This window comes from Ranitomeya variabilis, chromosome 4 (assembly GCF_051348905.1).
Source record: "Ranitomeya variabilis isolate aRanVar5 chromosome 4, aRanVar5.hap1, whole genome shotgun sequence".
Taxonomy (NCBI): Eukaryota; Metazoa; Chordata; class Amphibia; order Anura; family Dendrobatidae; genus Ranitomeya; species Ranitomeya variabilis.
In genome coordinates, this window is record NC_135235.1 from 25,541,429 (window position 1) to 25,565,052 (window position 23,624).

At 45.9% G+C, this 23,624-nt stretch overlaps 1 protein-coding gene across 2 annotated transcripts; it reads right to left on the reverse strand.

Annotated features, from left to right (window-relative positions):
• Nucleotides 1–3,994: 3,994 nt before the first annotated feature.
• LRRC23 (leucine rich repeat containing 23) lies at nucleotides 3,995–15,903 on the reverse strand. Of its 2 annotated transcripts, none has more exons than XM_077258182.1 (8): nucleotides 15,820–15,903; nucleotides 9,973–10,140; nucleotides 9,752–9,864; nucleotides 6,442–6,698; nucleotides 6,100–6,230; nucleotides 5,863–5,999; nucleotides 5,562–5,781; nucleotides 3,995–5,471 (listed from the first exon to the last, which is right to left on the reverse strand). In XM_077258182.1, exons 2-8 carry the CDS (start codon nucleotides 10,138–10,140, stop codon nucleotides 5,457–5,459), a joined length of 1,041 nt encoding a protein of 346 aa, XP_077114297.1. In that variant the 5' UTR covers nucleotides 15,820–15,903; the 3' UTR covers nucleotides 3,995–5,456. The 2 variants fall into 2 exon arrangements, with proteins under 2 accessions (XP_077114297.1, XP_077114296.1); XM_077258181.1 differs by lacking the exon at nucleotides 15,820–15,903 and adding an exon at nucleotides 11,938–12,063.
• Nucleotides 15,904–23,624: the final 7,721 nt, after the last annotated feature.

The following is a 23,624-nucleotide window of genomic DNA, read 5'->3' on the forward strand; positions in this document are numbered from 1 at the left end:
GCTGAAATTATGTCGACAGCGCTGCAGCCAATCACTGAGCTCAGTCAAGTTGAGTGACTTGTGTCATCAGCTCAGGCAGAGCTGCTGAGCTCTGTGATTGGCTGCAAAGCTATCAACGTGACAATAAGCGCTGCACACGGTAACCGACAGCGGGAGCGGCGGCGGAGACTCGGGGGGGGGGGGGGTATTTGAGGGAGCAAAGTGCAGATTGTTTCACTTTTTTAAGAAAACGAAAAATCCCTTTAAATAGGTCACTCTTATTCCCTATCCTTTATTTTTTTTTTTTTTTTACAGTGGAAGAGACAGTAGAGATGAGTAATACAGAAATGCTGTTATTACCAAGCGCAAGCAGTCTAAATGGCACAAGACTGTATCCACAGGGGGCATTGAATGTGGCTGACAATGTTACGGGGGCACTGACTATTCCTTGCAATGTGATTGAGGCACTAAATATATTAGATGGCACGCACTATGCCTGGCAATATTATGGGGAACTATGGTAATGTTATGGGAACACTATGGCCTGCAAAGGTATGAGGCAATGACTGCCTATGGCTGGTAATATTATGGGGGCACTATTAGTGACTGGCATTGTTATACGACACTATGACTGTGAATGTTATGGGGCACTAACTGGATGGCAATGTTATGGGGGCAGTAAATATGATTGGCAATGTTACATAACACTGACTACGACTGCGACTGTTATGGGGCACTAACTGGATGACAATGTTATGGGGCAGTAAATATGGTTGGCATTGTTATACGACACTATGACTGTGAATGTTATGGGGCATTAACTGGATCACAATGTTATGGGGCAGTAAATATGGTTGGCATTGTTATACGACACTACGACTGCGACTGTTATGGGGCATTAACTGGATGACAATGTTATGGGGGCAGTAAATATGGTTGACATTGTTATACGACACTACGACTGCGACTGTTATGGGGCACTAACTGGATGACAATGTTATGGGGGCAGTAAATGTGATTGGCAATGTTACATAACACTGACTACGACTGCGACTGTTATAGGGCACTAACTGGATGACAATGTTATGGGGCAGTAAATATGGTTGGCATTGTTATACGACACTATGACTGTGAATGTTATGGGGCATTAACTGGATCACAATGTTATGGGGCAGTAAATATGGTTGGCATTGTTATACGACACTACGACTGCGACTGTTATGGGGCATTAACTGGATGACAATGTTATGGGGGCAGTAAATATGGTTGACATTGTTATACGACACTACGACTGCGACTGTTATGGGGCACTAACTGGATGACAATGTTATGGGGGCAGTAAATGTGATTGGCAATGTTATACAACACTGACTACGACTGCTATGGGGCACTAACTGGATGACAATGTTATGGGGGCAGTAAATATGATTGGCAATGTTATATAACACTGACTACGACTGCGACTGTTATGGGGCACTAACTGGATGACAATGTTATGGGGGCAGTAAATATGGTTGGCAATGTTATAGAACACTGACTACGAATGTTATGGGGCACTAACTGGATGACAATGTTATGGGGGCAGTAAATATGGTTGCCATTGTTTTGTGCATAATGACTATGGCTGGCAATGTTATCCCATACAGGGAAGTTTGGGGTCCTCTGTATTTTTTATAATGTGGCATTTGAGGGGTACATATGGGATATATAACAAATATCGGGTATATAGAGGGCATACATACAGGGGAGCTCGGGGCTTCCATGTAGCAGTTGGGGGGTTCTCTTATGCTCTAGGGCGGGGGTCCCACGGCCACCATTCCCGTACACCGGCCTTCAGGAGGGTATTACATATGGTGAAAATGAATGTACAAAGGGCAGCGAGCCCCCGCGCTCCTCCGCCAGCCCACTCCCCCCATAGGCAGACACTGCTCCTAGGGTATATATATATCTGTCACCCTGACTAGGCCTCTGGCAGGCGCTCTGCCCCCTCCTCCTGCCGACGTCTTCACAGAGCGGCACGTGGAGCCTCCAGAAAATGGATCAGAGAGATTCTGTATCCCGCGCCCACCCCTCCCCCGTTACAGTAACCCCAGATCTCAATGTCAGCCGCCTCTTCCTCGGAATTATCCACGTCCCTCCATCTTCTGCTCATCTTTAGGCCTTTATTATATGACGGACCAAAAACATTCACATCTGTAATAATCACGTTACACGGGGGGCACAACCTCGGACACTATTAAAGGGGCGGTGAGGAATATCTGACCCAATCTGATGTTTACATTTCTTACCAAGTTCAAGATCTCTGCTTGCAGTCAGTGAATGGGAACATTCTGGGGACTAAACACCATTATGGAATTACTTCTTTATGCAATTCACTAATATTAGGAGTCGAGCAAAAATAATTTGCAGGACCCTGGTCCAGTGGTCACGTGGGTGGTCCGAGTCCTCCGAACGATGATTTTGTAGCTTAGTATAAAAGATCGGGCGAGCGATAATCGAATAAAATATCGCAGATCGTTAGCGCGATGAACGGTCTCACACTGAGCAATGGCCGGGAATAACAATAACCAAGTACAATCCCATAGAAAAGACCCTTTTTGTTTTTGCACTTTCGTTATTTCCTCCAGACCCACAACTTTCAAGTCCACATCAACGTATGAGTACATCTTCCCTAAACTGACAGGTCTCCCCTTACTGTCACATCACAAATAATATTTCTCATTTCCAGCATTTTTCACCAGTTTTCCCCTCTATCCACAGTCTGATGATGGCTGGTAACAACTCCCAGCATCTCGTTACCATTGTTAAGGACATATCTATTGTATATGGGGCTGACCTCACATTGCAATTGATTGCTGTACTAAGCTTGGTGATGTATTCTTGTACTGACAGTGGTTCTGGTGATGTATTCTTGTACTGACAGTGGTTCTGGTGATGTATTCCTGTACAGATGGTGGTTCTGGTGATGTGCTCCTGTACTGACAGTGGTTCTGGTGATGAGCTCCTGTACTGACAGTGGTTCTGGTGATGTATTCCTGTACAGATGGTGGTTCTGGTGATGTGCTCCTGTACTGACAGTGGTTCTGGTGACGTGCTCCTGTACTGACAGTGGTTCTGGTGACGTGCTCCTGTACTGACAGTGGATCCGGTGATGTATTCATGTACACATGGTGGTTCTGGTGATGTGCTCCTGTACTGATAGTGGTTCCGGTGATGTGCTCCTGTACTGACGGTGGTTCTGCTAATGTATTCCTGTATTGCCAGTGGTTCGGATGATGTATTCCTGTACTGTTGGTGGTTCTAGTGCTGTATTCATTTACGGTTATTAATGCTGATCCCGTACACATGTAACAATAATTTGTCAGATAACGTGATGCCTGGCCAAGTGGATAAAGTATTGTGTTGTCTGACAAGAGTTGATATATCTGTATTTATGTTAGGAGCATTCATTAGAACACTATGCACTCTAGAGTGCCTAATCTTAATAGTGTGTAATATACTCACTGTCAGGATTCGGTTTTGCCGGCTCGTTCCAGCAGTCATCACATGATCACTTATCTGTCATTTTCATACTAACGTCATATGCACACAAGTTTTTCTTTCTACTTCTCTCAGTGAAACAGGGGCTGTAGTATTTCACTGAACACAGAGAATTAGAAAGGTCAGCTCGTCGTCACGTGACTGTAAGTTTGAAAATCGCATATGAATGGTCACATGATGACTACACAAACTGCTTAACATGTGTATAGGAGGAGGCGGCCAACTGAATTTTTTGTCTTGGGTGAAGGAGCTTGGAGGACAATATACAGAAGTACTCAGAAGTGCTGCTGTGAATCCAGCTGAAATGAAAAAAAAGCTTATTAGAAAGCAGCAACACCTTCTCTCTTTATATAGCTCCTCCTCTCTATATATTTTAATAGTAGCTATAATCTGATCCCATTATTAGCAGCATTTTTGTAGGGTGAGTTCAGGGGGCAGATGGGAGAAGTGGCTCATAAGTGGATAAAGAAGCATATTTCTCCAATAAGATTTATTATAAAGCTTTACAGATTCACCCGTTCTATTGATTTGTGTAATGTATGATAGAACGAAAGACTTGATCCTTTTTATTTATAATGACCAAGGCCAGAAGTGTATGACAATCTCCATATAACTACTGTCTAGGATTGTCCACATTTCTCAAAAATAAAGAGGCATTGGGGGATCTCTGAGACTTCGGGCAGTGCAGACCATCTTCAGCAATGCCTGCTGGTAACCACCCACATCCCTTCTCTTCCTCCGTCTCTTCTTATCCCTTGTGCCTTATTTCATCCGTACTATATGACAATGATTGGAGTATTGATCATTACCGCTATTGTTTGTGGGGGCCATCTGCCGACACTATAATCGTTTACTCTCCTGCCACTAATTATGAAAGGCCCTTTATATTACAATGGAAGCATTTTGGCTTTCCTTTATGGAGCCGGCGTAGGGTTTAGAAAAATAATTAAGGCGGTTTTTCCCTGTTATGTATTGTGATTAATACTCGGCTGACCTTAGTGGAATCTGTAAACCCCCCATAATGTAATAAGCGGATGTACATCCCTAGTTGTCCACCTACGGCACACACAGAAAATGTGCAGTATTTTTTGTCAGACACCAGGTGGCGACAGTCACCTACAGGTGCTAAAGGGGGACAGGTAATGTAAAACTGCATTGTTGAAGATGGGCGGCGGGTGCTGGCGCTGGTTTGGGGGGGGGGGGGGGGGTGAGGACTGGAAATCGTGGATAGAGGATGTCTGTATTCCTGAACATGTCACAGGTTGAGACTCACATCCAGCTATAACGCCTGCATGGTGGTATATGTGCCGATCAGCTGTATAGACATACGCTGGCAGTATCGGGTGGCCCCGTGTAGGAGACTCTTCAATGTGGCAGAGATAAATATGGCATCTGCAGAGCATTGCAATACAGGGCAGAGGGGCACACAGAGCATTACAAGAGGCCTCCATTATACGCCGCCCCTTCTGGGACTTGCGAGTACTGCACGTTTTCAGCGCTTGCAATGTATTGTAGGAGGACGCCAAGCGGAGTATAATGGATCCTGGAGGGTAGTAATTATTGCAAGATAGAGAAAGGATAGGGTGGGCTATCGCCTGCTGCGTATGTCAGGATGGCACAATCTACCTCCTGACTATTAGGCACGTTAAGGCGACTGTTTTCATCAGCAGAATAGAGACCCCCCACATCCCTCCCACCCGATTGTACAGGAGAAGTTTTGCAAAATGTCCCAAAAATATGTCCCCTCTCCCCTAAACGTGCACTTGTGTCACACTGCAGTATGTGGCTCCTTTAATCAGCTGATAGTTGGGGAGGCCGACAGTCGGACCCCCGCAGATCGGATATTGCTCAATGTTACACTATGCTGCCATCCCACGCTCGGCCATAACAGTGTAGGACATTTTTCTTTTGCATTGTAGCTGATCTTTGGAATTGTTTTACGACTCGAGAATCTGAAAAAGAGAAGAGTGAGGTGTAAACATCATTGAATCCCTCCACCTCAGACAACGCTGCAGCCTCATTTCTCCATTCTTCGTACTCACCCCATCCTCCATTCTCGACCTTTGCGTCTCTGCGGCCTCTGTCCTTTCTTCCTCCTCAAAAAAGTCCTTATCGAGTCTCTCCAGGTGAGGCAGAGCGACGAGAGTCTCCAGGCGGTAGCCATCTTCCTCCTCACACGGGTTCTCCCGCAAGACCAGCGCCCGCAGCATGGGCAGCACCTTGAGCTTGTCCACCTCCTGGAGTCTGGATATGAGGTTGCCCCTGCACAGGAGTACATGGAGGTAGTAAGCTGATGGAGATACCCACCAGGGCCGGCAGAAGACATCTACAGGGGATCCAAACCTTAGGTTGAGATACTGCAAGGCCTTCATGTTCTCCGAGAAGCCGTCCAGAGTCTCCAGCTGGTTATCCCTCAGGTGAAGGCTGGTGAGATGTACCAGAAGCTCTAGTCCTTCCAATGTCTTTAGATTATTCTGGGCCTAATTGTGCAAAAATCACCATCAACTAGAAGTGTGAATAAGTCATCATTGATGGGCAATAACTAACCACAATCTAGTAACTTATATGGCACTCACTCACCAGGTAAAGTTCCCGCAAGTTGGGCAGGTGGAGTCCGGCTGTGCCATGCAGTTTATTCCCTCGTAGCTCCAGTTTGTGCAGACTGTTCAGCTTCGAGGAGTCCAGACTTTCCAAGGAGCGGAGCTCGTTACCTACAGGCCAGAGGGTGGATACACAATACATGACGTATGGGACACGGCCTCTGGCAATCACAGGCCAGGCACTACAATAACACTCTGACTCATTATCTGTTCGACTTGACATTAATGTCCTATCCTTAGGATAAGTGTTGGATATCAGGCAGCCGACACCAGGAGCCACAGAATCACAGAGGCCCCTGAGAACATGAACATCAGCACCAACCGATCAGATTGAGGGACTCCATCCTCGGGTGTGCGAGTCCCTGAAGGTCCTGAATACGGTTCTGGGCCAGGCTTGCTTGTTGTAGGTACGGCAGCTCCCCCAGTCCAGCGACACTGACCAGCTGGTTGTGGTCCACACGCAGAGACAGCAGATGGGTGAGGAATCGGAGGGGAGACAGATCTCCAAGGGAATTCTGAGATAAATCCACATAACGCAGATGTATGAAAGACTCCAGGATGGAGATGTCTGTGATCTCCCTGAAGGAGAAGAACAACACGTAAACCAAACATTGTACATACAGTTGTGGCCAAAAGTATTGACACCCCTGCAATTCTGTCAGATAATACTCACTTTCTTCCTGAAAATGATTGCAAACACAAATTCTTTCGTATTATCTTCATTTAATTTGTCTTACATGAAAAAACACAAAAAGATTTGTCCTAAAGCCAAATTGGATATAATTCCACACCAAACATAAAAAGGGGGTGGACAAAAGTATTGGCACTGTTCGAAAAATCCTGTGATGCTTCTCTAATTAGTGTAATTAACAGCACCTGTAACTTACCTGTGGCACCTAACAGGTGTTGGCAATAACTAAATCACACTTGCAGCCAGTTGACATGGATTAAAGTTGACTCAACCTCTGTCCTGTGTCCTTGTGTGCACCACATTGAGCATGGAGAAAAGAAAGAAGACCAAAGAACTGTCTGAGGACATGAGAAACCAAATTGTGAGGAAGCATGAGCAATCTCAAGGCTACAAGTCCATCTCCAAAGACCTGAATGTTCCTGTGTCTACCGTGCGCAGTGTCATCAAGAAGTGTAAAGCCCATGGCACTGTGGCTAACCTCCCTAGATGTGGACGGAAAATAAAAATTGACAGATTTCAACGCAAGATTGTGCGGATGTTGGATAAAGAACCTCGACTAACATCCAAACAAGTTCAAGCTGCCCTGCAGTCCGAGGGTACAACAGTGTCAACCCTTACTATCCGTCGGCATCTGAATGAAAAGGGACTGTATGGTAGGAGACCCAGGAAGACCCCACTTCTTACCCCGAGACATAAAAAAGCCAGGCTGGAGTTTGCCAAAACTTACCTGGAAAAGCCTAAAACGTTTTGGAAGAATGTTCTCTGGTCAGATGAGAAAAAGTAGAGCTTTTTGGGCAAAGGCATCAACATAGAGTTTACAGGAGAAAAAAAAGAGACATTCAAAGAAAAGAACACGGTCCCTACAGTCAAACATGGTGGAGGTTCCCTGATGTTTTGGGGTTGCTTTGCTGCCTCTGGCACTGGACTGCTTGACCCTGTGCATGGCATTATGAAGTCTGAAAACTACCAACAAATTTTGCAGCATAATGTAGGGCCCAGTGTGAGAAAGCTGGGTCTCCCTCAGAGGTCATGGGTCTTCCAGCAGGACAATAGCCCAAAACACACTTCAAAAAGCACTAGAAAATGGTTTGAGAGAAAGCACTGGAGACTTCTAAGGTGGCCAGCAATGAGTCCAGACCTGAATCCCATAGAACACCTGTGGAGAGATCTAAAAATGGCAGTTTGGAGAAGGCACCCTTCAAATATCAGGGACCTGGAGCAGTTTGCCAAAGAAGAATGGTCTAAAATTCCAGCAAAGTATTGTAAGAAACTCATCGATGGTTACCGGAAGCGGTTGGTCGCAGTTATTTTGGCTAAAGGTTGTGCAACCAAATATTAGGCTGAGGGTGCCAATACTTTTGTCTGGCCCATTTTTGGAGTTTTGTGTGAAATGATCAATGTTTTGCTTTTTGCTTCATTCACTTTTGTGTTGTTTCATTTAAGGCTACTTTCACCCTGGCGTCGTGCACTGCACGTTGCAATGCGACGTGCCGACGCAACGACGCTAGCGTTGAAAGCGCCGCACAATGGGGGCAGCGGATGCAGTTTTTCAACGCATCCGCTGCCCCATTGTAAGGTCCGGGGAGGCGGGGGCGGAGTTCCGGCCGCGCATGCGCGGTCGGAAATGGCAGACACGACACACAAAAAACGTTACATGTAGCGTTTTTTTGTGCCGACGGTCCGCCAAAACACGACGCATCCGTCGCACGACGGATGCGACGTGCGGCAATCCATCGCTAATGCAAGTCAATGGAGAAAAAACGCATCCTGCAAGCACTTTTGCAGAATGCCTTTTTTCTCCAAAACGACGCATTGCAACGGAGGCCAAACAACGCTAGTGTGAAAGTAGCCTAAGACAAATTAAATGAAAATAACAATACCAAAGAATTTGTGTTTGCAATCATTTTCAGGAAGAAACTGAGTATTATCTGACAGAATTGCAGGGGTGTCAATACTTTTGGCCACAACTGTACATGGCACACACTACAAATTACCCCGACCCTGGTGAGGGTATATTCACCTTCAAACACAAAAAGGTGACACCCCGAGTATATATTACAGCAATTATATACTCCAGAGCTGCACTCACTATTCTGCTGGTGCAGTCACTGTGTACATACATTACATTACTGATCCTGAGTTACATCCTGTATTATACTCCAGAGCTGCACTCACTATTCTGCTGGTGCAGTCACTGTGTACATACATTACATTACTGATCCTGAGTTACATCCTGTGCTATACTCCAGAGCTGCACTCACTATTCTGCTGGTGCAGTCACTGTGTACATACATTACATTACTGATCCTGAGTTACATCCTGTATTATACCCCAGAGCTGCACTCACTATTCTGCTGGTGCAGTCACTGTGTACATACATTACATTACTGATCCTGTACTAAACCTGAGTTACATCCTGTATTATACCCCAGAGCTGCACTCACTATTCTGCTGGTGCAGTCACTGTGTACATACATTACATTACTGATCCTGAGTTACATCCTGTATTATTCTCCAGAGCTGCACTCACTATTCTGCTGGTGCAGTCACTGTGTACATACATTACTGATCCTGAGTTACATCCTGTATTATTCTCCAGAGCTGCACTCACTATTCTGCTGGTGCAGTCACTGTGTACATACATTACTGATCCTGAGTTACATCCTGTATTATACTCCAGAGCTGCACTCACTATTCTGCTGGTGCAGTCACTGTGTACATACATTACATTACTGATCCTGAGTTACATCCTGTATTATACCCCAGAGCTGCACTCACTATTCTGCTGGTGCAGTCACTGTCTACATACATTACATTACTGATCCTGAGTTACACGCTGTACTATACTTCAGAGCTGCGCTCACTACTGTATAATAGCAGCAGGTTTTGTCCTCCAGTAGATATTGATGTCACCGCCGGTCACATAGAATATTGGACTCACTTGTCTTTCACCTGTAGTGTGACGTAGGCGTGGGCCAGGCCGTTCCCCGTCTTGCACAGTAGGGACAATCCTTCTCTCATCATCTCTTCAGTCAGCGGCACATGAGGTGGCGGCTGAAATACAACAGGCAGTGAATTATAAGGAGCATTTTCCCCTCGGAGGCCTTGGACTGCGGCATCATCATCTGCCGTCCAGGAAGGGGGTCGCTTTTGCCTCCTCACCTCTTCCTTTTCGGGCTCCTCTTCTTCTCCCTCCTCTCCCTCCTTCTCTTCTTCTTTATCTTCGCCCTCTTCAGCTCCGGCTTCTTCATCTTCATCTTCATTTGGCTCGTCTAAAGGTTCTTCTCCTTCCTGCTCTTCATCTAAAATGTCGTTTTCTGCGTCAGACATCTGCAAAAAAAATAAAACATTTAGTGTCACGTAATATTCTAATATTTGTGGCCCCCGGGGGCCGAATCATCAAACTTTTATAAATGTACGCACACGCACTTAGCTGCTTCTTGGCAGCAGGTCCACGGCGCGTCATCCCCAGCTGTGATACTGAGGGGCAATAAAAAGGTGTACATGCAGGGGACCACCATTAAAGGCTGCCCCCACTGGCCGACAGCAGCAGTGCTCCTCGCTGGAGCCCTCCAGATGTAGGCCCTTCCCCGACCAAACACGGGGCGTAGTGACCCCCCCCCCGACCAAGCACGGGGCGTAGTGACCCTCCCCCGACCAAGCACGGGGCGTAGTGACCCTCCCCCGACCAAACACGGGGCGTAGTGACCCTCCCCCGACCAAACACGGGGCTTAGTGACCCTCCCCCGACCAAGCACGGGGCGTAGTGACCCTCCCCCGACCAAACACTGGGCGTAGTGACCCTCCCCCGACCAAGCATGGGGCGTAGTGACCCTCCCCCGACCAAACACGGGGCGTAGTGACCCTCCCCCGACCAAACACGGGGCGTAGTGACCCTCCCCCGACCAAACACAGGGCGTAGTGACCCTCCCCCGACCAAGCACGGGGCGTAGTGACCCTCCCCCGACCAAACACTGGGCGTAGTGACCCTCCCCCGACCAAACACGGGGCGTAGTGACCCTCCCCCGACCAAGCACGAGGCGTAGTGACCCTCCCCCGACCAAGCACGGGGCGTAGTGACCCTCCCCCGACCAAACACTGGGCGTAGTGACCCTCCCCCGACCAAACACGGGGCGTAGTGACCCTCCCCCGACCAAACACGGGGCGTAGTGACCCTCCCCCGACCAAGCACGGGGCGTAGTGACCCTCCCCCGACCAAGCACGGGGCGTAGTGACCCTCCCCCGACCAAACACGGGGCGTAGTGACCCTCCCCCGACCAAGCACGAGGCGTAGTGACCCTCCCCCGACCAAGCACGAGGCGTAGTGACCCTCCCCCGACCAAACACGGGGCGTAGTGACCCTCCCCCGACCAAACACGGGGCGTAGTGACCCTCCCCCGACCAAACACGAGGGTAGTGACCCTCCCCCGACCAAGCACGAGGCGTAGTGACCCTCCCCCGACCAAGCACGAGGCGTAGTGACCCTCCCCCGACCAAGCACGAGGCGTAGTGACCCTCCCCCGACCAAGCACGAGGCGTAGTGACCCTCCCCCGACCAAGCACGGGGCGTAGTGACCCTCCCCCGACCTAACACGGGGCGTAGTGACCCTCCCCCGACCTAACACGGGGCGTAGTGACCCTCCCCCGACCAAACACGGGGCGTAGTGACCCTCCCCCGACCAAGCACGGGGCGTAGTGACCCTCCCCCGACCAAGCACGAGGCGTAGTGACCCTCCCCCGACCAAGCACGAGGCGTAGTGACCCTCCCCCGACCAAGCACGAGGCGTAGTGACCCTCCCCCGACCAAGCACGGGGCGTAGTGACCCTCCCCCGACCTAACACGGGGCATAGTGACCCTCCCCCGACCTAACACGGGGCGTAGTGACCCTCCCCCGACCAAGCACGAGGCGTAGTGACCCTCCCCCGACCAAACAAGGGGCATTGTGACCCTCCCCCGACCAAACACGAGGGTAGTGACCACTTTCCCTGACCAAACATGGCCGCAATGTGAGCTCGCACTGCACAATCCCATCAACAGTGAAGACAGCAATAATCATGCACTATTCAGCTATAAATGGCGCCTGTGACAGGATCCAGCACACCGGAGCCGCCGGACACAGCACTCACCTCCACCGGACACCCGACTCTGGCTGCTGTAGTAAAACTCCGCACCGGAAACCTGTAATAGCGTCACTCAGTTGTCATAGAAACTGCCGGAAGTGTATGAGCTGGTGTCCATGACGACGCGTGACTCCCTAGCTCCGCCCGCGCTGCTGCTCTGTGAGGTTTAGCGCCGGAGGCGGCGGCCATTTTGTTACTTTTCCTCTCAGCGATGTCTGATGTAATATATATATATATACACAGGAGGCCGAGAAATGACAGGAAAGTGACGTGTGCTGCGCTGGGCAACCGTCCACACAATGTGCCAGCTATATACAGCCATATATACCAGCTATATACAGCCGTCCACACAATGTGCCAGCTATATACAGCCATATATACCAGCTATATACAGCCGTCCACACAATGTGCCAGCTATATACAGCCATATATACCAGCTATATACAGCCGTCCACACAATATACCAGCTATATACAACCATATATACCAGCTATATACAGCCGTCCACACAATATACCAGCTATATACCGCCGTCCACACACTGTATACATGTATACCAGCTATATACAGCCGTCCACACACTGTATACATGTATACCAGCTATATACAGCCGTCCACACACTATACCAGCTATATACCGCCGTCCACACACTGTATACATGTATACCAGCTATATACAGCCGTCCACACACTATTCCAGCTATATACCGCCGTCCACACAATATACCAGCTATATACAGCTGTCCACACAATGTGCCAGCTATATACAGCCGTCCACACACTGTATACATGTATACCAGCTATATACAGCTGTCCACACAATGTGCCAGCTATATACAGCCGTCCACACAATATACCAGCTATATACTGCCGTCCACACACTGTATACATGTATACCAGCTATATACAGCTGTCCACACAATATACCAGCTATATACTGACGTCCACACACTGTATACATGTATACCAGCTATATACCGCCGTCCACACACTGTATACATGTATACCAGCTATATACAGCCGTCCACACACTGTATACATGTATACCAGCTATATACAGCCGTCCACACACTATACCAGCTATATACAGCCGTCCACACACTATACCAGCTATATACCGCCGTCCACACACTGTATACATGTATACCAGCTATATACAGCCGTCCACACACTGTATACATGTATACCAGCTATATACAGCCGTCCACACACTATTCCAGCTATATACCGCCGTCCACACAATATACCAGCTATATACAGCTGTCCACACAATGTGCCAGCTATATACAGCCGTCCACACACTGTATACATGTATACCAGCTATATACAGCTGTCCACACAATGTGCCAGCTATATACTGCCGTCCACACAATATACCAGCTATATACTGCCGTCCACACACTGTATACATGTATACCAGCTATATACAGCTGTCCACACAATATACCAGCTATATACTGACGTCCACACACTGTATACATGTATACCAGCTATATACAGCCGTCCACACACTGTACTAGCTATATACAGCTGTCCACACAATATACCAGCTATATACAGCCGTCCACACAATATACCAGCTATATACAGCTGTCCACACACTGTATACATGTATACCAGCTATATACAGCCGTCCACACAATATACCAGCTATATACAGCCGTCCACACACTGTATACATGTATACCAGCTATATACAGCCGTACACACAATATACCAGCTATATACAGCTGTCCACACAATGTGCCAGCTATATACTGCCGTCCACACACTGTATACATGTATACCAGCTATATACAGCCGTCCACACAATATACCAGCTATATACCGCCGTCCACACACTGTATACATGTATACCAGCTATAAACAGCCGTCCACACAATATACCAGCTATATACAGCCGTCCACACACTGTATACATGTATACCAGCTATATACAGCCGTCCACACAATGTGCCAGCTATATACAGCCGTCCACACACTGTATACATGTATACCAGCTATATACAGCCGTCCACACACTGTATACATGTATACCAGCTATATACAGCCGTCCACACAATGTGCCAGCTATATACTGCCGTCCACACACTGTATACATGTATACCAGCTATATACAGCCGTCCACACAATGTGCCAGCTATATACAGCCGTCCACACACTGTATACATGTATACCAGCTATATACAGCTGTCCACACAATATACCAGCTATATACTGCCGTCCACACACTGTATACATGTATACCAGCTATATACAGCCGTCCACACAATGTACCAGCTATATACAGCCGTCCACACACTGTATACATGTATACCAGCTATATACAGCCGTCCACACACTGTACCAGCTATATACAGCCGTCCACACAATATACCAGCTATATACAGCCGTCCACACACTGTACCAGCTATATACAGCTGTCCACACAATATACCAGCTATATACAGCTGTCCACACACTGTATACATGTATACCAGCTATATACAGCCGTCCACACAATATACCAGCTATATACAGCCGTCCACACACTGTATACATGTATACCAGCTATATACAGCCGTACACACAATATACCAGCTATATACAGCTGTCCACACAATGTGCCAGCTATATACTGCCGTCCACACACTGTATACATGTATACCAGCTATATACAGCCGTCCACACAATGTGCCAGCTATATACTGCCGTCCACACACTGTATACATGTATACCAGCTATATACAGCCGTCCACACAATGTACCAGCTATATACAGCCGTCCACACACTGTATACATGTATACCAGCTATATACAGCCGTCCACACACTGTACCAGCTATATACAGCTGTCCACACAATATACCAGCTATATACAGCCGTCCACACAATATACCAGCTATATACAGCTGTCCACACACTGTATACATGTATACCAGCTATATACAGCCGTCCACACAATATACCAGCTATATACAGCCGTCCACACACTGTATACATGTATACCAGCTATATATCGCCGTCCACACAATGTACCAGCTATATACAACCGTCCACACAATGTACCGGCTTTATACAACATCCACATAATGTACCAGCTATATACAGCCATCCACACAATGTACCGGCTATATACAACCGTCCACACAATGTACCGGCTTTATACAACATCCACATAATGTACCAGCTATATACAGCCATCCACACAATGTACCAGCTATATACAACTGTCCACACAATTGTCTATGCTGTGAAGATACGAGATGTGCAGCATCTGAAACAGCGGATCCTGGAAGCCTGTGCTCGCATTTCTTCTGCGGTGTTGCTATCACTGTGTCAAGAGTGTGAGAAGAGGGCTGCACTGACAATCCAACACAATGGGCAGCACTTTGAACTCATAAGTGTGAGCACAACGCCCAAACCCATAACCCCAAAGGGGAGAGGGCAACACTTCATATAACTATTATAACATATCAGGAACACAGATAATCAAACTGTGGTCCAAGAAGTGCCACTTAATATATTTAAAACAAACATATTTTATTACAAATCATTAAAATACATACATATAGAAACACGAAGGTGCCTCAATTAAACAACCCAAAATTGCGGTCAGCAAGAGCAGGACACTGTTTTAATTAAACAAGGAAAGCAGACTGAGAGTGTGGCCAATTCCACATATATAGGGTCATGCATGTAATCTCATAAATACGGCCACTACATGGTAATGCATAAATTTCCAATTAATTTACATCCATGTAGAGCATTCTGATTAATCAACTGTCATGACACCCTGCTACAGGTGCTACTGAGGGTTTGGCTGTAACCACCGCCAAAAAAGTATAATCATGGTCTACGTAAAATACTATAGCATTGCAAGCGGTGCACCCCGTCCCCCACACATTACCTGCTCCGTGCCTCTTCCTAACGTGCTCAGCCTGGTGGCGTGCTGTGTCCGCAAACCCCGACGCGCGTTTCGCGTGATGCTTCTTCCTGGGGGTGTGTCTAAGGCGATGAGTCTCAAAGGTCTTATGTGGTAAGTATCCAATCCAGGCTATTGGGGGCCGGGACTCGTGTGTGCACGTCATATCATATCCGCCCAGTAGTTCTAACCTATGATGGCAGCCCTAAAAATCCTAACTTCTCTCTACCGCAGGACATAAAGGAGGAACCAGTAATCATAAACTTTCAGGACATGAGGCTTTTTTATATGTATAAGTGTGATATAAAATTACAGAGCATATGTGTCTGAATCCATTATATCTGTAAAGGCACAGATGATCGGCCTCGGGGAGACCAAAACATCCAACACCGCGGAGACACCATCACGTGTTTCTCAACGCAGTGATCCAGAACACTGCCCCCATCCCTTATGGGAAATATGCAAATGCATGTAGAGTAGCTGCGGAGACACCATCACGTGTTTCTCAACGCAAGCAGTGAATAGCCAGGTCTTTCACCGGGAAGGAACAACCACGGGAAGGGCAGCATCCAATAAAGGAAAACATCCAATACAGGAAAACCACCTATGCAATTTGCTAGTGATAATATTCACTTGCTGTTGCACAATTATAGATTGGATGCTCACTCTGGGTCTGTCTAGCATGTCACGTATTGGGAGGTGTGCCTTCAGGTCTTCACAGCACTGGTTTGGAGGCGGTGCACGAATGACGTATGTGTTGCTCCGCTCACAATTCGGCCGATATAATGGATTCAGACACATATGCTCTGTAATTTTATATCACACTTATACATATAAAAAAGCCTCATGTCCTGAAAGTTTATGATTACTGGTTCCTCCTTTATGTCCTGCGGTAGAGAGAAGTTAGGATTTTTAGGGCTGCCATCATAGGTTAGAACTACTGGGCGGATATGATATGACGTGCACACACGAGTCCCGGCCCCCAATAGCCTGGATTGGATACTTACCACATAAGACCTTTGAGACTCATCGCCTTAGACACACCCCCAGGAAGAAGCATAACGCGAAACGCGCGTCGGGGTTTGAGGACACAGCACGCCACCAGGCTGAGCACGTTAGGAAGAGGCACGGAGCAGGTAATGTGTGGGGGATGGGGTGCACCGCTTGCAATGCTATAGTATTTTACGTAGACCATGATTATACTTTTTTGGCGGTGGTTACAGCCGAACCCTCAGTAGCACCTGTAGCAGGGTGTCATGACAGTTGATTAATCAGAATGCTCTACATGGATGTAAATTAATTGGAAATTTATGCATTACCATGTAGTGGCCGTATTTATGAGATTACATGCATGACCCTATATATGTGGAATTGGCCACACTCTCAGTCTGCTTTCCTTGTTTCATTAAAACAGTGTCCTGCTCTTGCTGACCGCAATTTTGGGTTGTTTAATTGAGGCACCTTCGTGTTTATATATGTATGTATGTATTTTAATGATTTGTAATAAAAGATGTTTGTTTTAAATATATTAAGTGGCACTTCTTGGACCACAGTTTGATTATCTGTGTTCCTGATATGTTATAATATCATTTTATAAGTGGTCATAAACTTGTAAATAACTCATGAAAAAATAAAGTTACGTTAATACCAAGCACACCATTGTTTTTCTTGTGAAATTCTCAATAAGTTTGATGTTTCACATGACCCTCTGTCCATTGAAAAAAATAAAATGGCCGACTTCAAAATGGCCGCCATGGTCATCACCCATCTTGAAAAGTTTTCCCCCTCCCATATACTAATGTGCCACAAACAGGAAGTTGATATCACCAACCATTCCCACTTTAGGTGTATCCATATAAATGGCTCACCCTGTACAACCGTCCACACAATATACCAGCTATATACAACCGTCCACACAATGTACCGGCTATAAAAAACTGTCCACACAATGTACCAGCTATATACTGCCGTCCACACAATGTACCAGCTATATACTGCCGTCCACACAATGTACCAGCTATATACAACCATCCACACAATGTACCAGCTATATACTGCCGTCCACACACTATACACGTGTACCGGCCATATACAACTGTCCACAACCTGTATACACGTGTACCAGCTATATACAGCCATACACACAATGTATACACGTGTACCAGCTATATACTGCCATCCACACACTATACACGTGTACTGGCCATATACAACCGTCCACAACCTGTATACATGTGTACCAGCTATATACAGCCATACACTCACCGGCCACTTTATTAGGTACACCTGTCCAACTTCTTGTTAACACTTAATTTCTAATCAGCCAATCACATGGCGGCAACTCAGTGCATTTAGGCATGTAGACATGGTCAAGACAATCTCCTGCAGTTCAAACCGAGCTTCAGTATGGGGAAGAAAGGTGATTTGAGTGCCTTTGAACGTGGCATGGTTGTTGGTGCCAGAAGGGCTGGTCTGAGTATTTCAGAAACTGCTGATCTACTGGGATTTTCACGCACAACCATCTCTAGGGTTTACAGAGAATGGTCCGAAAAAGAAAAAAAATCCAGTGAGCGGCAGTTCTGTGGGCGGAAATGCCTTGTTGATGCCAGAGGTCAGAGGAGAATGGGCAGACTGGTTCGAGCTGATAGAAAGGCAACAGTGACTCAAATCGCCACCCGTTACAACCAAGGTAGGCCTAAGAGCATCTCTGAACGCACAGTGCGTCGAACTTTGAGGCAGATGGGCTACAGCAGCAGAAGACCACACCGGGTACCACTCCTTTCAGCTAAGAACAGGAAACTGAGGCTACAATTTGTACAAGCTCATCGAAATTGGACAGTAGAAGATTGGAAAAACGTTGCTTGGTCTGATGAGTCTCGATTTCTGCTGCGACATTCGGATGGTAGGGTCAGAATTTGGCGTAAACAACATGAAAGCATGGATCCATCCTGCCTTGTATGGAGCATCTTTGGGATGTGCAGCCGACAAATCTGCGGCAACTGTGTGATGCCATCATGTCAATATGGACCAAAATCTCTGAGGAATGCTTCCAGCACCTTGTTGAATCTATGCCACGAAGAATTGAGGCAGTTCTGAAGGCAAAAGGGGGTCCAACCCGTTACTAGCATGGTGTACCTAATAAAGTGGCCGGTGAGTGTATATACACTGCATACACGTGTACCAGCTATATACAGCTCTGGCAAAAATTAAGAGACCACAGCACAGTTTTGTAAAAATCCGCTTCTCTGCATGTCGGACAGCCATTCCATTCCATTGTCAGTTGAATTCCAGCCAGAGGACACCTCATTCTACTTAATGAGCTTCTGATTAGGTGATCACCTGAACCAAATCTTATTTAACAAAGGAAAGTATAAAAAACACTGCTGTGGTGTTCACAATCCTCCTGCAATGGGACAAGCTGGATGGCAAAAACAAGTGCTAGGAATATCCCAAAAGTAGTAGGAATGAAAAAATAACTTTTAACCATGCCAAAGGAGTTGAAAAGTCTTGAGAGAGGAAAATCAGGGCTCACTTCTGGCTTTACTAGCAGAGGGACACAGTGAGCATCATGTTGCCTCCATCCTTAAAATTTCTAAGATGGCAGTCCATTACAACAAGGTCAAGCAGCAGACATTGGGGACAACAAGGCTACAGACCAGCAGAGGGCGAAAATGACTCTACACTGACTGGGATGCCCGTCATCTTATTCGAATGTCACTCAGCAACTGCATGATGACATCAAGTGACCTACAAAAGGAATGGCAGATGGCAGCTGGGGTGAAGTGCACGGCAAGAACAGTTCATAACAGGCTCCTAGAGGCAGAGCTCAAGTCATGTAAAGCTAGAAAAAAGCCTTTCATCAATGAGAAGCAAAGTAGAGCCAGGCTGAAGTTTGCCAAAGACCATAAGGATTGGACCATAGAGGACTGGAGTAAGTAATCTTCTCTGATGAGTCTAATTTTCAGTTTTGCCCAACACCTGGTTGTTTAATGGTTAGACGGAGACCTGGAGAGGCGTACAAGCCACAGTGTCTTGCACCCAGTGTGAAATTTGGTGGAGGATCGGTGATGATCTGGGGATGCTTCTGCAAGGCTGGAATTGGGCAGGTTGTTGTTTGTGAAGGACGTATGAATCAAGCTGCATACAAGGTTATCCTGGAAAAACAGTTGATTCCTTCTGGTCAGGCAATGTTCCCCAACTCTGAGGACTGGTTTTTCCAGCAGGACAATGCGCCATGCCACACAGCTAGGTCAATCAAGGTGTGGATGAAGGACCACCACATCATATCCGTGTCATGGCCGCCCAATCTCCAGACCTGAACCCCATTGAAAACCTCTGGAATATAATCAAGAGGAAGATGGATAGTCACAAGGCATCCAGCAAAGAAGAACTGCTTAAATGTTTGTACCAGGAGTGGTGTAAGGTCACCCAAAAGCAGTGTAGAAGACTGGTGGAAAGCATGCCAAGACGCAGGAAAGCTGGGATTAAACATCATAGTTATTCCACAAAATATTGATTTCTGATCAATTCCTGAGTAAAAACATTAGTATTGTTGTTTCTAAATGATTATGAACTTGTTTTGTTTTGTTTTTTTGCATTATTTGATGTCTGCAAGCCCTGCTTTTTTTTTGTTATTTGACCATTTCCATTTTCAGAAAATAAATACAAAATGTATTGCTTGGAAACTCGGAGACATGTTGTCAGAAGTTTATAGAATAAAAGAACCAGGGCCGGCTCCAGGTTTTCATGGGCCCTGGGGAAAAGAGTCCCGGTGGGCCCCTTTAACACATACCACAATTCATAATCTACGGATACGGCAGAGAAAAATAGGTATAGTATAATGCCAAAGATTTAACTAACTTCTTACATTACATGAGTGATATCTATTGTGCATTCTACATTAGCTCAGAAACCGGACAGTATAGTCCTCTATAAAGAATAATGAGCCCCATATATTGCTCCAAACAGAATAATGAGCCCCATATGTTGCCCCATACAGTATAATGGCCCCATATAGTGCTCCATACAGTATAATTGGCACCACATAGTCCTCTATACAGAATAATGAGCCCCATATATTGCTCCAAACAGAATAATGAGCCCCATATGTTGCCCCATACAGTATAATGGCCCCATATAGTGCTCCATACAGTATAATTGGCACCACATAGTCCTCTATACAGAATAATGAGCCCCATATATTGCTCCAAACAGAATAATGAGTCCAATATTATGCTCCATACAGAATAATGAGCCTCATATAATGCTCCATACCGTATAATGGGCACCACAGAGTGCTCCATACAGAATGAGCCGCATATATTGCTCCATACGGGATTGACCCCATATAATGCTCCATACAGTATAGTGAGCCACATATAATTCTCCATACAGTATATGATGGGCCGCATCTATTGCTCCATATATAATGGGCCTCATATAATGCTCCATACAGTATATGATCGGCCCCATACAGTATACTGAGTCCCATATATTGCTCCATACAGAATGGGCCCCATATGATGCTCCATACAGAATGGGCCCCATATAATACTCCTTACAGAATGGGTCCCATATAATGCTCCAAAAATAATTGGCCCCATAAGATGCTCCATATATAATTGGCCATATAAAATGCTCCATATATAATTAATCCCATAAGATGCTTCATATATTATTGGCCCCATATACTGCTCCATATTGAATTGGCCAGATAAGATGTTCCATATTAAATTGGCCCCATATAATGCTCCCTATAGAATTGGCTTCATAAGATGCTCCCTATATTATTGGCCCCATAAGATGCTCCATATAGAATTAGCCCCATATAATGCTCCATATATGGGCCCCTTCTGATGGTCCCAATATATATTGCTCCAAATATTTTAAAAAAATTGAAATACCGCTCGTTGCTTGGCGCTGCTCTGCTCTGGACTCCTCAGTGTCGGCGTCTTCCTGCACTCTGTGCTGCAACTGCTCAGGCAGAGGGCGCGCACTGGTGATGTCATCGCGCCCTCTGACCTGAACGTCACAGTTAGAGGATGGAAGACGCTGGAACCGGGAGAGGTAAGTATCGCAAGTGCCGGGGCCCGGAGCAGGCGGGGGTCCACTCGCGGGGGCCGGCACTACAGCGCGCCAGTGTCCCCGACGGCGAGTGAGCCCCCTGCCTGCTCAGGGCCCTAGCACTTGCCCGGCTGCTGACGCCGGCCCTGAAAAGAACAATTTACATTTTACTCAAAAATATACCTATAAAGAGAAAAATCAGACAAACTGACCATTTTGCAGTGGTCTCTTAATTTTTGCGAGAGCTGTACATATCTCTTTAACATTTTCTATTGGTCTGCATCCAAGGCGTTAAAATTATTATTGTGGAAAACTGCACAATTTTAATTTCATGGGAAATTTGTTTTTATATGCGCATTTCTTCAGTTATAGTCATGTTTTATGATGATAAAAGCCCTTTAAAGTCCCAGGAATTTTTCGTTTTTGTGCTTTTGTTTTTAGAACCATAACTTTTCTTCTTTTCCATCCCCATCTCTTTTCTTATGTTTTTATTGATAACATTTTATGGTACAGAAGACATTTTCATGACTGCTTTCTATTGTTTTTGTTTGTTTGTTTTTTAGGCAACTTGAAAAATGGCAATTCTGGCTTTCTGATTTTTGTTTTTCTTTTCGCCATTTAACCTACACTAAATAATTTTATATTTTAATTGATCAGACTTTTTCAGACACGGCGACAATAAATATATATTTGAAATGTACAAAGAGGTGATTTAAACTTTTGTTATTTATTTTTATAACTTATTTTTATTTTTCTTCATTATTTTACTTTTATTTTTTTTGTTCCCTTAGGGGACTTGAACCTTTGAGCATTTGCTCACTTATACTATAGTATTGCAGTATGTAGTGAAATTGTGGTTCTGCTATGAATTAGGATCAGCTTGTAAGCCCGCTTCACACTTTCTTTAGCGACCAATGACAAAATTGTACATCATGGGTCATTAAAGAGTTAAGATGGGAATAACCCTTTTATAATCAAAAAGGGGTTGTCCTATAATGTCAATGTGGTCACGTTGTAAACCACAACAAGATTCGGGAGCAAGGAGACAAAATCTGTAGTTTCAATTGGTTTCTGAATTTTTGGGTTGACTTTGTGGGCCTGGTTAAAGGGACTGATGTTAAGATAGGGAGTCTGGTTACATTTATGGAGCTTGTCTTGAGTCTAGTCTGAGATCCGATATATATTTGGCGAATTGACTTTAGAACTGATGGGGTTGTCCACTACTAGGACAACCTCTTCTCATCCCCCACACTTGGCCTCAATAAAATAAAGACGACTATGCTCATCTTCCGCGCTGGCGCCTTTCCCACGGTGTCAGCACTCGCTCTCCCGGGCTCTAGTGCGGCTGTATGACATGTCATGCCCAGCGCCCAATCAGCGTCACTGTCCTCGCCTTCTGTCGAATTGAACATGAAGCAGTCGTGTATCAACTGCAGCCCGGACTTCATCTTCATGTTCGATTTGTTGATTGAGCTCTCAATGGAAGAGAAACAGACCTTCATTAGGTTGAAAAAAAAAAAAGAAATCCATCAGAGAGATAAGCAAAAATGTTAGGAGCGGCCAAATCAACAATTTGGTACATTTTGCAAAAAAAAAAAGAAAAGAGTACACTGATGAGCTTGGAAACATACGGAAGATAACAGTGGTGGATGATCACAGTATCCTTTGCACGTTGAAAAAAAAAACCCCTTCACAACTTCCACCCAAGTGAAAAACACCCTCCAGGA